The sequence below is a fragment of the Oryctolagus cuniculus genome, chromosome 1 (assembly GCF_964237555.1).
Source record: "Oryctolagus cuniculus chromosome 1, mOryCun1.1, whole genome shotgun sequence".
Lineage (NCBI taxonomy): Eukaryota > Metazoa > Chordata > Mammalia > Lagomorpha > Leporidae > Oryctolagus > Oryctolagus cuniculus.
Genome location: NC_091432.1, coordinates 228,454,709 through 228,470,419, shown reverse-complemented (window position 1 = coordinate 228,470,419; position 15,711 = coordinate 228,454,709). Strand labels below are relative to the sequence as shown.

Below are 15,711 nucleotides of genomic sequence, written 5' to 3'. Positions count from 1 at the left end.
AGTACTGTACACATTAAGTGCTATAATGAAACCATGTACACAACTTAAACAGCCATCATCCAGTAGTTAATCTGTTTTGCCCACTTCCTTCCCTGTCATATTATTTTTCCCCTAAAGATTTATTTATTTATTTGAAAAGCAGAGTGACAGAGGGAGAAGTAGATATCTTCCATCTGCTGGTTCATTCCCCAGATGCCTTCAACAGCCAAGCTGGGTCAAGCTGAAGCCAGGAGCCAGGAACTCCATCTAGGTCTCCTACTTGGGTGGTAGTAAACCAAGTACTAACCCAAATACTTGGGCCATCATCCACTGCCTCCCAGGTGCACTGGCAGAAAGCTGCATCAGAAGCCTGGAATACTGGGTCTTAAACTGGGCATCCCAAGGTGGGGCTTAACTGCCCACATCACAATGTCTGCCCTCCTTCCATAATATTTTGAAGCAAATCTTAGGTATCTTACATTGATCCATTATATATCTCTGAAAGAGTTTTTATCTATAAATTTCCTCTCTCATATTTTTTTTCCCTTTCTAGTTAAATAGATTAGGTAGTTTGTCATGTTGAATTTGCCACAGCTGATTTTATATTTATGACGTAGAAGAAATGTGTTCCTCTAAAGTTTATAATTCCTTGATTTAGTAAATGGCTCTAGAGACTTGATCATCTTTGGATTCACCATTAGAATATATCTGTCTGTTGTGAGGGGCCAGCACTGTAGCATAGTAGGTTAAGGCTCCCTGCAGTGCCAGAATTCCATATGGTCACTGGTTAGAGTCCTGGCTGCTCTACCTTTTTTTTTTTTTTTTTTTTTTTTTTGGACAGGCAAAGTGGACAGTGAGAGAGAGAGAGACAGAGAGAAAGGTCTTCCTTTTTGCCCTTGGTTCACCTTCCAATGGCCGCCGCGGCTGGCGTGCTGCAGCTGGTGCACCGCACTGATCCCATGGCAGGAGCCAGGTACTTATCCTGGTCTCCCATTGGGTGCAGGGCCCAAGTACTTGGGCCGTCCTCCACTGCACTCCCTGGCCACAGCAGAGAGCTGGCCTGGAAGAGGGGCAACCGGGACAGAATCTGGTGCCCCGACTGGGACTAGAACCCGGTGTGCCGGCACCGCAAGGCGGAGGATTAGCCTAGTGAGCCACGGCACCGGCCTATGGCTGCTCGATTCTAATCCAGCTCTCTTCTAATGATCTAGGAAATCAGTGGAAGATGCCCCATGTGTTTGGGCACCTGCAGCCATGTGGGAGACCCAGAAGAATCTCCTGGCCTCAGATCAGCCCAACTCCAACTATTGCCGCCATGCGGGTGGAAGACCTCTCTCTCTGTCTCTGCCTCTCTCTCTCTAACTCTGCCTCTCATATAAACAAATAAATCTTAAAAAAAAAAAAAGTTGTCTTGTTCTTTTTGTAATGTTAGCAGTTGTTGATCAGTATCTAGTATGTGTTATTTCATATAGTTATATTCTGATTCTAGTAGTTCTTAATAAATATATTTATAAATATATTTATATTTATATAAATATAAAAAATAATAGCTGGTTGCTTCTTTAAAGATAAATTTTTTCTTAACTATTAATTACCCTGTGATATAATTCATCTAGAAAAAGCAGGATAAATAGTCTTTCCCTTTATTTAATAATCTTAAGAATGATATATTGTCGGCCGGCGCTGTGGCTCAATAGGCTAATCCTCCGCCTTGCGGCGCCGGCACACCAGGTTCTAGTCCTGGTCAGGGTGCTGGATTCTGTCCCGGTTGCCCCTCTTCCAGGCCAGCTCTCTGCTGTGGCCAGGGAGTGCAGTGGAGGATGGCCCAAGTGCTTGGGCCCTGCACCCGCATGGGAGACCAGGAAAAGCACCTGGCTCCTGGCTTCGGATCAGCGCGATGCACCACCGGCTGCAGTGCGCCGGCCGCGGTGGCCATTGGAGGGTGAACCAAGGGCAAAAAGGAAGACCTTTCTCTCTGTCTCTCTCTCTCACTGTCCACTCTGCCTGTCAAAAATTAAAAAAAAAAAAAAAGAATGATATATTGTTTCCCCAGCATCCTTCAATGGTGACAGATTAATTTTTTAAAGATTTATTTATTTATTTGAAAGAGTTACACAGAGAGGCAGAGAGAGAGAGAGGTCTTCCATCCTCTGGTTCACTCCCCAGTGGGCTGCAACCGCCAGAGCTCCAATCCAAAGCCAGGAGCCAGGAGCTTCTTCCAGGTTCCCACGTGGGTGCAGGGGTCCAAGGACTTGGGCCATCTTCCACTGCTTTCCCAGATCATAGCAGAGAGCTGGATCTGAAGTGGGTAGCCAGAACTCAAACCAGTGCCTGTATGGGATGCTGGCACTGCAGGCAGCAGCTTTACCTGCTGCGCCACAGTGCCGGCCTCAACAGATTAATTTTTTAAAATGCATTTTTTGAAAGGCAGAGCAACAGAGAGGAAGAGGAAGAAAGAGACAGAGAGGGAGAGGGGAAGGGAGGAAGAAGGAAACAGAGAGAGAGGTATCTTCCACCTGCTGCTTCACTCCCCAAATGACTGCAACAGCCAGGGCTGGGCCAGATCAGAACCGGAGTCAGGAATTCCACTCAAGTCTCCTACATGGGCGGCAAGGGCCCAAGCATCTACTGTCTTCTCAGGTATGTTAGAAAGAAGTCAGGTGGGAAGGGGAGCAGCTGGGCCTCAAAATTGCACTCCGATGCTGGTGTTGCAAGAAGTGATTTACCCTGCTGCACCATAACACTGGCCCTGACAAATTAATTTTTAGTGTCATTATTAACTGATAGATTTGAATATTTTTGTTTTAGTTCATTGTAATTTTGTAAAGAGGACGCTTAATTGTCCCACCATTGGTTAACGATACCTCTTTAAGGTGGCTAATTCAGCAGCTTTTGAGGTGGTAGAAAAGACAGGATTTATGATAGGTTAAATGCAGGTCAGGTCAAAGAGGAGAACGGAGTCAGGGAAACATTCCTGTGTTATTGACTTGGGTGGTTGATGCCAGTCACTGAAAAGAGAGCCCAGAAAGAGAAGCAGGTTTAAAGGGAAGACATGTCAGGACATATCTGAGGTGCTTCTGATAGTTACATCAAGGTGGAGTTGTCCAGGAGGCAGTCAGTCAGGTATCTGGATCTGAGGCTCAGAGCAGTAGTCTGTGACTCAGAACCCCAGATAGGGCTCAGTTGCTTTGTGTAGTTGACTCAGATTGGGACTGTGTGTGTTATGTCCTGTTTGATAAAAATCAATCCTTTTCTGGCCGGCGCTGTGGTGTAGTAAACTCAGCTTCTGCCTGTGCACCAGCATCCCATGTGGGCACCAGTTCGTGTCCCGGCTGCTCCTCTTCCGGTCCAGCTCTCTGCTATGGCCTGGGAAAGCAGTAGAAGATGGTCCAAGTGCTTGGGTCCCTGCATCTGCGTGGGGAGACCTGGAAGAAGCTCCTGGCTCCTGGCTTTGGATCAGCCCAACTGCTGCTCTTCAGGCCTATTGGGGAGTGAACCAGCAGATGGAAGACCTTTCTCTCTATCTCCCTCTTTCTGTGACTGTCCTCTCAAATAAAATAAATTTTTAAAAAATCAGTCTTTTTATCAGCTGGAGTGAGGTTCTGTCCCAGAGAAGAGTGGCCTTTTCTTTTTCTTGTGCGCACGCTGGAGAGTCAGGTTCAGTCTCTGGCAGAGTGGGAAGGATGAGCTGCTGCAGATAGGATTGTCACCTTGCCGGTTTGCAACTGGTCCCGTTGGCTTTCAGATTTATTGTCCCCGTCCCTCAGTTAGCTAAGTGCTCTTGTGTGGGGTATGTTGGAGTTGGATTTGGGGCTGGGAAAACTGGTTTTGGCTTTGAAGGGATGACCTGGGGCAATCTTTTTGTGAATATTTGTATCCCTGAAGAATTTTCTTTCCCTTTCCCATGTTCCTGTTTTCTGAAGCAACTCTTTACTTTTCCTCCTTCAGTCAGCAGATAATCACTGAACACTTTTGGGTCAAGTATCACGGTAGGGGTGGGTGTTGGAGTGCAGCTAGTTAATCTGCTGCTTGGGACATCCACTTCCCTTATAAGATTGCCACATTACTCACTTCTTTCTTTTTCTTTTTTTCTTTTTTTTTTTTTAAGATTTATTTATTTATTTGAAAGTCACAGAGAGAGAGAGAGAGAGAGAGAGAGAGAGAGAGAAGGAGAGATCTTCCATCCTACCGGTTCACTCTCCAGATGGCCGCAAACAGCCATGGCTAGGCCAGGCTGAAGCCAGGAGCTTCAGCCCGGTCTCCTACATGGGTGCAGGGGCCCAAACACTTAGGCCTTCCTCTGCTACTTTTCCCAGACCATTAGCCAAGAGCTGAATCAAAAGTGGAGCTGCTGGGACACAAACTAGCGCCCATAGGGGATGCTAGCATTGCAGGCGTCAGCTTAACCTGCAACACCACAAAGCTAGCCTCACTACTGCACTTCGGATATAGCTCCCTACTGATGTTCTTGGAAAAGCAGTTGATGGTGGCTTAGGTACCTGAGTTCCTGCAATTTATGTAGGCCTGTTGGAGCCTCTGGTTCCTGGCTTCAGCCTGGCGCAGCCCGAGTTGTTGCAGACATTGGAAGAGTGAACCAGCAAATAGAAGCTCTCTCTGCCCTTTTGCCTGTCAAATTAATAAAAAATAATTTAAAAAAAATTTTTAAAAGATGGAGCTGGCATAGCAGGTCAGTCTGCCACCCATGATGCCAGCATTTTATATCAGAGCACCAGTTTGTGTCCCAGCTTTCTACCTCTGGTCCACTTCCTGGTTAATGCACCTGGGAAGGCAGTGGAAGGTGGCACAAGTACTCTTGCCCCTGCCACCCGTGTGGAAGATCCAGATGGAGTTCCAGGCTCCTGGCTTTGGACAGGCCCAGCCGTGGCCATAGTGACCATTTGGAGAGTGAACCAATGGATAGATGCTCTCTTCCCCCAACCTCTGTGGTTCTGCCTTTCAAATAAATAAATAAATAAAATTTCTTCTTTTGGAAAAAGTCCCAATCTTTAAAAAAAAATTAGAAGTTTAATGAAAGACCTCTACCCACCCACACAGCACACATAACCAGACCTTCTAGTTGCTTTAACGTATTATGAATCCTGCTATATGTTAAACTCAAGACTAGACCCTGGATTTACCAAGGCTTGATTCTTTCAGGTAACCTCAGATTAAGTAAATCTGCAGTTCTATTTTTAGAACTGTAAAAATAAAAGTACTAATGAGATGTATTGGCATGGTATATTTTAGGGATACAGGCAGCATAGAAGGAGGGTATAATTTGACTCTGTGTGATTTGAGGGTTGGGAGAATGGAATCTTACAATATTTCCCAGAGGAGGCGATATTTAAATTGAGTCTGGAAAGTTCAGTAAATGGGAGTGCAAGCTATAAAGAAGTAGTGAGAAAAGTTATTCCGGGAAGATGGAATAGCTTAGCGTAGTGACACTTTATGTGGGTCTGTATGACTGGAATGGTGGGAAGTGAACCAGGGAAGTCAGCTGGACTGTAAAGGGCCTTGGAAGGGGGGGCTTTTTGGATCAGAGGTGCCAGGCAGCATTGACTGGCTCGGTGAGGTCATGCCGCAGTCAGAGGAGTAGGGGGAGCCTTTCCTCTGAGTCCTCACACAGAGCTGAGTTCCTTGTAGGCAGAAGCCTTTTCCTCTAGGTCAAGTAGATGGATAGACAAGTGAAGCATGCTCATTTTGCAGGTGAGAAACTCACCTAGTTAGTTCCTTTACCCATGTTTAAATTTCCTTGATTGTCTTAAAAAATGGCTTTTTACAGTTGATGTGTTCAAGTCAGAATCCAAGCAAAGTGCACACATTGCATCTGGTTGTTATATTTGAGGCTATTCCTAAAAAAAAAGATTTTTTTAAATTTATTTGAAAGGCAGAGTGACAGTGGGAGAGAAAGATACCGAGAGAGAAAGAGATCTCTGTTGACTGATCCACTCCCCAAGTGGCTACAACAGCTGGGGCGGGGCCAGGACAAAGCCAGGAGTCTGGAGCTCCATCTGCATCTCTGCCCACGCTCCAGTGTGGTATTCTGGCATTGTAGGCTCACCGCACTGTACCATGATGCTGCCCCTTTGGGCTGTTTTTTGTTTTTTTTTTTTTTTGTTTTTTTTTTTTTTTTTTGTTTTTTTTTTTTTTTTTTTTTTTGAGACAGAGTGGACAGTGAGAGACAGAGAGAAAGGTCTTCCTTTGCAGTTGGTTCACCCTCCAATGGCCGCCGCGGCCGGCACACCGCACTGATCCGAAGGCAGGAGCCAGGTGCCTCTCCTGGTCTCCCATGGGGTGCAGGGCCCAAGGACTTGGGCCATCTGGAAGAGGGGCAACCGGGACAGAATCCGGTGCCCCGACTGGGACTAGAACCCGGTGTGCTGACGCCGCTAGGCGGAGGATTAGCCTAGTGAGCTGCGTCGCCGGCCCTGGGCTGTTCTTAAAGCATGCCCTAGAGTCTTTTCTTCCACAGCGAATCATGCTGCTGTTCTTCAGATTAAATCCTGACTTCATAGCACTGACATTCCAGAGTCTTCCAAGATCTTCCCTTCAGTTGATTCCTCTGGTCCTGAAATACCTTTCCTATTTGAGTACTTACGGTACTCCACTATTCAACTCAAATGTAATGTGTTCTTTGCGGTCCCATAATCTAATGAATTGTTTCCTTACTCTAACGCCTTTTTTCCTGCTTCTGCTATGACATCATCATATTGTCACTTACCTACTTACTGTATTTGCTTTACAAGTCGGTGAGTGTAGAGTGGTGGAAATGAGGCTGGAGAGGTCAGCAGATGATGAACACCTCTAGGCAGGGAACATAGAACATTTGTGTCACATCTATGGCAGCATAGAGCCCACATGAATGAGTGTTTGTAGAATTGGATGGAAAAACTGCAGTTTGTGGAGTATTTTATTTTAGTTTCCAACTTTGAGGTTTTTTCTGAACTATGAATTCTTTCCAACTCCAGGAGCAGAAGGTATACCTGGAAGCAATATCTTAGTGTATTCTTTTTGCTCCTGATCTTTTTCTATACTCAATAGGTTAGTCTGTTAGTCCTGGATGGTATGAACTTCATCTGACTGTGATTTCATTATTCTTCTTTAATTGACTCTCTCCTTGCCAAAGGGAATATCTGTGTCGATAATCTGACGATCTGACAGATGACAACAGAAGACCTTGGGCTCTTGTGTTTTGTTTTTGTTTTAATGTTTGCAAGGTTAAAAAGGAATTTGAAACATTTTCTGGGGTGTTTGACCCAGTAGTTAAGACACCTGTTAGGTCATCTGCGTTGCACATCAGAGTACCTGGGTTCAAATCCCAGCTCTGACTACTAATTCTAGCTTCCTGCATATGCAGAACTTGGGAGGCAGGAGGTGATGGTTCAAGTCCCTGCCACCCATGTGGGAGATCTGAATTGAATTTCCAGCTCCTGGCTTCAGCCTGGCCCAGTCCTAGTCTCAGCCATTGGTGGGCATTTGAGAAATAAACGCGAGGATAGGAATTCTCTGTATGTCTGTCTCTGTCTCTCAAAAAACATAGACATATGTGTTAAAACCATTTTCTGCATATTTCTTATGTTAAAAAAGATTTATTTATTTGTTTATTTGAAAGGCAGAGTAAGAGAGAGAGGCAAAGAACCTTCCATCTGCTGGTTCATTTCCTGAATGGCTGTTCCAACTGGGACTGGTTCAGTCAAAGCCAGGAGCCTGGAACTCCCATGTGAGTAGCAGGGGCCCAAATAATGGGGTCATCTTTTGCTGCTTTCCCGGGTGCATTAGCAGGGAGATGGATCAGAAGTGGGGTAGCCAGAACTCCAATAAGGGCTGCCAGCATCACAAACAGTGGTTTAGTCCCCTGTGCCTCAGTGCCAGCCCCATGAATATTTCTGATTTTCTAAAATGGAGAGGCTCCCCTCCATGAGAGTGGTCATATGGCTTTTACTTTGCCTCAGGCTTTCATTAAAAATTTTATAAATGCAAATAGGGCTACATTGTGGAGTAGGGAGTTAAGCTGCCACCTGAAATGCCAGTGTTCCATATGGGTGCTGGTTTTTGTCCTGGCTGCTCCATTTCCAATCCTGTGCCCTGCTAATGTGCCTGGAAAAGCTACTGAAGATAGCCCAAGTCTTTGAGCTCCTGCACCCACACGGGAGAAGTAGATAAAGCTCCTTAATTCATCCTGGCCGAGTTCTGTCCATTGCGGCCATCTGGTAAGTAAACCAGTAGGTGGAAGATGTGTCTGTCTGTCTGTCTCTCTCTCTCAACTCTGCCTTTCAAATAAATAAATCTTTCAAGCAATAATAAAGCTGAAATGATTCTGATTACTGTGTGGTTACTAGAATTACTATCTTTTGTTTTACATCAAAAGACTAAACTTAGGTTGCATGTTGATACCCCCTTCAGCATCAAAATTTACAGTCCTCCTGGAAATCTGGAATTTGAATAAACAAACATATGGGAAATGGTGTCAAGTAGAACATTTAAAAAGAGGCTTAGGTGACTGGGATGCTCAGATCCTGAATTGGAGTGCCAGTTTGAGTTTTGGTTACTCCCTTTCCAATCCAGTTTCTTGTTAATGCATCCTGGGAGGCAGCGGATGATGGCTCAGATACTTAGGTCCTTGCCTCCTATTTGGGAGACTCAGATGGAATTCTGGGCTTCTAGCTTCATCCTGGCTCAGCCCTGGCTGTTGCAGGCATTTGGGGAGTGAACCAGCAAATGGAAGATCTCTTTCTCTCCCTGCCCTCTCGCTGTCACTCTTTCAAATAAATAGAAACAAACTTTTAAAAAATAAAGAAGCTTTACTTTATTCTGTCCCTGAAGAAATGTGGCATAAAGAAATAAATGAAGGACTGGGGTATTTGGGTTTCTTATCATTGGCCTTAATAACTCTTGCCTCTTTTTTGAACCCCAGTTTCTCCATCTTTGAAGTCCAAGTTGGAGCAGTTATATAGTCTAGTGGTTAAGATGCTCATGTCCCATATCAGGGTTTCTGGGTATGATAACTGTCTCTGACTCTTGACTCTGGCCTTTGGAAGGTAGCAGAGATGACCAAGTAATTGAGTTCCTGCCACCCACACTGGAGACCCGGATTAAGTTCCCTGCTCTGCTTTGACTTGGCCCAATATGGGGCATCAAACTGTGGAGGGAGTATGTGCTCTCAATCTCTCACTCTCCCTCTCAAACAAATTAATTTTTCAAAATTAAAAAAGTTTAAGTGGAATCAGAGTCTTGCTGGTTAACCAGGGTTCTTCCATTCATCATTTGGACTCAGATATACAGTATGCAAATGCTGCATATGATTGGATGTAGAATTTTGTACATCTGCTCTTCTCTACATTATGAAGCTCATAACAAGTAGAAAATGTTACTGATTGCTAAGTTTCTTTATTCCCCTTCTTACTTGTAAATTCCAAGATTCCTTTTAATCTTTCTAAATGATTTTTTTTTTTACACACTTACTGAGTGCCCTGGTTAAGATTTAGAATTTTCCTTTTACATTCACATAGACAATGGAGGTTGCATATTCGCCTTCTCTTCTACCTTCCTCCCAGTAAAGCCTATCAAAGGTTCTCAGAAAACTGAGAGTGCTGGGGGCTATCATTTTGGCACAGCAGGTCAGGGTGCCACCAGCTTCCCATATGAGAACCAACTCAAATCCCGGCTGTTCCGCTTTCAGTCCGGCATCACTGCTGTCACTGCTAATGCTCCTGGGAAAGCAGCAAAAAATAGCCCAGTGTTTGGACTCCTGCCACCCACATGGGAGACCCAGATGGAGTTCCTGGCTTCTGGCTTCAGCCTGGCCTGATCCTAGCCATTACATCCATTTAGGGAGTGAACTGGTGGATGGAAGATATCTCTCTCTCTCTGTCATTCAACCTTTCAGATAAATAAAAAATAAGTTTTAAAAAATAACTGAAGGTGCTAGCATAGCAGGTAAAAGCTACCTCCTGCAGTGCCATCATCTCATATGGGCACTAGTTCGAGTCCTGGCTGCTCCACTTCTGATCCAGTTCTCTGCTGTGGTCTGGGAAAGCAGTAGAAGATAGCTCAGGTCTTTGGGCTCCTGCACTGGCATGGGAGACCTGGAGGAAGTTCCTGGCTCCTGGCTTCTGATCGGCCCGGCTCTAGCCTATGGGGCCATTTGGGGAGTGAACCCGCAGATAGAAGACCGACCTCTCTTTTTTCTTTCTCTCTCTCTCTCTCTCTCTCTCTGCCTCTCTCTCTGCCTCTCTGCCTCTCCCTTTCTCTGCTTCTCTGTAACTCTGCTTTCAAATAAATAAATAAATCTTAAAAATAAATAATAAACAAAAATGCTGAAGAAATATTGCTCTGTATTTGAAGATAAGACTATGTTGTTAAACGATGTTAAAGATTTGTTCTGGGCCAGTGCTGCGGCTCACTTGGCTAGCGGCACTGGCTCCCCGGGTTCTAGTCCTGGTTGGGACTCTGGATTCTGTTCTGGTTGCCCTTCCAGTCCGGGTCTCTGCTGTGGCCCAGGAAAGCAGTGGAGGATGGCCCAAGTGCTTGGGCCCTGCACCTGCATGGGAGACCAGGAGGATGCACCTGGCTCCTGGCCATAGCGGCCATTTCGGGGGTGAACCAACGGAAGGAAGACCTTTCTCTTTGTCTCTCTCTCTCTCACTGTCTAACGCTGCCTGTCAAAAAAACCTTCTGTTCTGAGGCTTATGAGTGCATCAAGAATTACTAGTAATGCCTAACCTTGAAAATCAAGGTATCTGCTTCCATCTTGATATGAAGAGCCAAACTAATAGCTCCTGGTCTATTTCATCTTTGCATCCAGAGGTTGGTGGAATAAAGCACAGAGGCATTACTGCAACTCTGTTGTGTGCAGGTACTGAGTCTGATAAATCCGTATCCTTCAGGGAGACAGAGCTGCCCTTTGAAAGTAAGTATTTCCAGTTGAATAGCTTCTTAGTGGGTGGACCTTGCCCTTCAGTACCCACCCCCATTCTATGTATAGTCACTGTACTAAAATTATTTAAGAGCTAGAGACTAGGAAGAAGCTTAATTTCTTCTCTAGGTTGGGATGGAAAAACTGGTCATTGTATTTGTGTTTGTGTTGGGGTAAGGTATGTGGTGGCAGTAGTAGAGCATTTATTTTAGACAGACACATAAGCTTTTCTCCTTTTCTAAGTAATTAGTCATTTTCTGTTTAGGTCCTACTTGTAAGGTGGCCCTAATGGTCTCTATTTAGTAGCAATATTTGCAATTCAGTTACATGGCTGCCAAATGAAACATTCTACTCCAGCTCCAAAAAGGATCTTATTTTTTCTGGAATATTGCTTTAAAAGTATAACTGGGCTTTTTAAATTCTTTCCAGTACTAAGCTAGAGACAAAGGAGATTTTATGGAATGAAACATTTTGCATAGAAAAAAAAATCAGTTATCTTCAGGAATCAGTCTGTCTTTGAACCCTGCTACCTTCTCTGAAATTTGCCCTTTTATTGTATTCTGATATCGGAATGGATTGCTGAATGACATATGACTCAGATTTGTCAGCCTTTGCAGCTGGCAAGGTGTATGTATGTGCATACCTGGTGTTAAACACACTGCTTTGTTTTGCTGATATGGTTCACAAATCAAGGAAGCTATATCAAGAAGTTTACTTTGAAGATGTAAGCTTCTGGGTAGGGGCAGGTTTTGAAATTTCTGACTTTTGTTGTCTAAAAGGATTTTGCAAACCTAGTTTCCTTTCTCCACATTGTTTCAAACTAGTATATATGTACAGAGCTTGGAAATGAAGGGCTGAAGTAAGCCTATGAATAACTCATAACCCCATGTTTTAATTTTCTCAAAAGAATTTGCCTTGTCATTGTTTATTATAATGACAAAAAGCAGGGAATTCCACTCTCATGCCCCCCCCCCCCCCAAGACCCCACATGCTTAACAGAGTTTGTTTTGCTTTTTCCTTGGGTTAAAGATTTTAGTTCTAAATTTTCTAATCCATAACATAAAAGAATATAGTATAAAATAACTCTTGAAAAAACAGGAGCAAACCTCACATATTAAGAACATTTTTAAATTAAGTTCCTCTAAAATGCTGCCTTTTAAAATATCAGTTTGAAAACTGTAGAAATAATTCCCTTAAATGTTCCCTTAGTAGTTTTCAGAGAGATGTGCTAGGCAGTATTGTTAACTAAAGAAAATAAGTCTATCAGTTCCACTTAGATAACCTTTGGTAATAAACGAACTCCATACACGTTGTGACCTTAGAGCCTGAACTTTGTAATCACATGACTGGCTTGTAAACTGACCTGTTAGGATGACTGTCGTAGTCGTAGTCCAGGCTTAGAGAGAGAAATTGACCAAGTGTCGGAAGGGTGGTCATCAAGCTGGACTTGTCCTGTAATCTCTGTTTCTTCATGGCTGCAATAGCGCTTCTCATCAGACTCGGAGAAGCATGAAATGGAGACATGGGAAGGTGAGAGAACTGGTTATTTAAATCTGGGGCTCCAATCGAAGGTTTAGAAATGTTCTTTGAAGATTTAGAGTAAATAATAGCTTTGAGGAGAAGGGAGGCAGTTCACCGACAACTGATTTTTTTTGTGTCTTGGTAAAATTCAGCCAACAAGTTTTCACATATGTAGTAACTGGCTGTAAATGCTTTAGAAGAGAGAAAAGAAGCAAGGGAGAACTGTACTGAATTGATTGCTGTGGTTGATGTTTTTAAAAGGGAGGGGAATGAATTTAAATTTTACAGTGATTTAAAAATTTTTAAACTTTATTTTACATTTCAGAACATTGTAAAATTTATATTTAAAAATTGTTTACTTCTTGACAAAATTTGTTTCTATTTTAAATTGCTTTATACAGTTCATCATCTACCAAAAACCTTAATTACTACTGTTAATTATAGATAGAATTGGGGTCATGAGGCCATTGATAAGGCAGCTTTATACTCTCTGGAGGAACTTAACATATTTTACAGTTGGGGTATAAGGCTAAGCCATTGCTAACTTTTAAGTACATTGTCTTTTAAATGAGTAAATTTTCTGTGTGTATGTGTAATCAATAATGTGACTGATTATTTTAACTTGTTTATTTGGAATAGACTTCTACATTATAGAAACAACATTATTCCCCAACTTTATCATTTGAGCCAGGAAAGAAATAGCTAAAAGATGAATCCTAGTATTAAAGAGTCACTGTGTTTATAAAATACAAGAGTTGGGGTCCAAGGTTATAAAGACTTTTTTACAGAAGTGCTGCTGAGCTGTAGCCAGAGGAGCTCCTGACTCTTTGAAGCAGTTGATAAATTTCTAGGAATGGCATTAACCCTATGAAATAGTCCTGGGAAAGCTTCCCAGCCCCTTGGCAGCATGGCTAACATCTGCCATGGGCAGCTTTGCAGTTTCATTCTCACTCTGGGGAAGCACAAACCAGGAAAGTGGGGCTGCCTCTTCGAATAGCATTCTTCTCTGTAGTAACAATGACTTTCCTTCTCCCGGTTATGTTGTCTCCTAGCACCTTATATGCCAAAATTACCTCACTTTTAATTACCTCAATTTTAAGTTGTGAGAAAGTTTGCAGAAATTGTCCATTTAAGACCTGTTATTTTCATCTTTTGCTTTTCCTGATATGTGCAGAAATTCTTTGTTAAACTATCCCTGATATACCAGCTTTTCCAGAAAGTAGAAGCTTTAGTGATAAGATTGGCTTTGGATCTTTTGGAAAGGAGTTTAGGGGTGAACAGAGGTACTAGAGCAGTAGTTTTGTGAGTTTGGAAGAGATAACTTGGGAGGATTTATATTTTGTTCAACCAGCTTGAATCTCTTAGTGTTAGGTAGGCCACCAGTTCTGAAAGAGGAAACAGGTTAGCAAAAAAAAGTCTCCCCCAGTTCATTTTTAATTTAAGTATTTTTCTACTAAAACAGGAATTTTCATGAAATAAGGACATAAATTTAAAAATTTTCACCTGAATCTTACATACAAATTGTAGTAAAGCAAAATTAATTATACCAGCAGAAGGAGGTCCTTGGAAGCTTAAAAGCAAAATCAACTGCTTACAAAAGAGGTCAGTAAAAATGCTACTGTAAAAAAAAAAAAAAAAAAAGTTGCCTGGTTTTAGATATTGGGCCCTTGTCCATTTAAATTAACCTTTGTCACAGCTGGGCATACAAATGTTTTGTTTTAGTTCACAGAGGGTTAACTCTATTCAAGCTTTCACTGTGGCAGGCCTGATCTGTGGAGTCTACAATCTGGTCTTTCAGGCCTGCCAGTCGCTAGGCAGGAAGTCTTATTTCTTAAGCTATCTTTCAGAATGGGGGGTTGGGATCTGGAGAAAGGTGGGGGAAGGGCTTTGGAGCATCTGTAAGGATCAATAACAGAGAGAGCCGCAAGAGAAGCCATTGTGCACACTTCAAGATAGATGCAGCCCTTGTGCATGGCCCCTGCCTGGCAGGACAGACACCTAAAACCAAAACAATGCCACTGAATGAATTCCCTGTGAAAATTAGGTTGCTCCTTAAAAGGAGTAAAAACAACTTGAGTGTTCTTTCAACATTTGAGAATATTCTCACTCCCTCAACTTGCAAAGATTAGGCAGCCCCCTCTAGAAATAATTCCAAATTGATTTTTAAATGCCTTTTGTCCTCATGCTAATACTGTATTGAATTGGAGAGTGATCATTTTGGTCTTGGTCACATGAATCAAAGGATTGAGTAATCTTTCTGCCTCTGTGAGGCTCCAGCGCTTGCTCTCTGGAACTCCACGTTCTTTCTCCCTCCCCCTTCCTTCCTTCCATCCATCTTCCCTTCCTCCTTCCGTCCCTTCCTCCCTCCCTCTTTTCTTTTATATTTTAACATTTGCTTTACGCTATTGGCTTTTGGAGACATCATTAAGGAAATGAAAAAAAACAAGATTTGGTTAGGATTTGAATAACACATGTGTGAAATCCCACCCCCAACAGCTGGTATTGGCTCTTGAAACTTCAACTGAGCTAAACAGATGTTCTTAGTGTGTTATTTTGAGATCGTTTAAACCAGTCTTGCAGTCAAGAAATCTTCAAAACCCAAAGATTTTTAAATGCATTGCCAGTGTGATATCACGTTGCCATTGTGATATTAAAAGCACATCTTATGGTATATTGTGCAGGCATTAGAATTACCTGAGCTTGTGAGCAGTTCCACCGATGAAATTGTGCTCCTGAAAGCAGTGCAAATTCCTTGTTCTTTTACTCCAGCCTAGATTTTCATTTTTCAAATTTTCTTTTCTCAGACCTAACTGTAACATTTCTGTCTTACTGTATCCTTTTACAGAGTACTAAGGCAATAATTCACTAGGTACTTTTATGATGCAAATTGCTATGGCCAAGGAAAGAATAATGGAGTCATTGCTGCCTCTTTCTCACTAAACAAATCTCCAAAGTATTGGTGACAACTGATGGTAACAGCTGAGAAAAATGGAATCATAAACAGCCTCTAATATTTTTCTCCCAATTTGAAATCTTCTAGGAATACGAGGCATAAACCATTGGGGAGCATAATATGACTTACAGACATACAAATCTCTAATCCATACTTTTTTGGGAGAGAAGGAGAAATAAAAAGGATATTCAATTTTATCACCACACATACTGCCTCCTTGATAGCATTATTTCTGCCTCTCTGATACATTGTAATTCTGTATCAATATTTAAAAGACCATTTCTTTTAATGGGCACTTTCTAGAGACTTACAAATATTGCTACCAAAACTTAGAAGTTTAGTT

The 15,711-nt window shown here is 42.7% G+C and overlaps 1 protein-coding gene across 5 annotated transcripts in view; it reads left to right on the top strand.

Annotated features, from left to right (window-relative positions):
- NR6A1 (nuclear receptor subfamily 6 group A member 1) overlaps positions 1-15,711 on the top strand; it is a 259,827-nt gene that overhangs the window by 176,550 nt on the left and 67,566 nt on the right. The window contains exon 1 of one of the 5 annotated variants that reach the window (XM_008273333.4): positions 11,976-12,424. The exons of the other annotated variants lie outside the window; for them this stretch is intronic. Within the exon in view, the coding sequence (XP_008271555.3) occupies positions 12,409-12,424 (16 nt within the window). The 5' untranslated portion in view covers positions 11,976-12,408. Of the gene's footprint in view, positions 1-11,975; positions 12,425-15,711 lie in introns of those variants that run through there. 5 annotated transcript variants of the gene reach the window in all.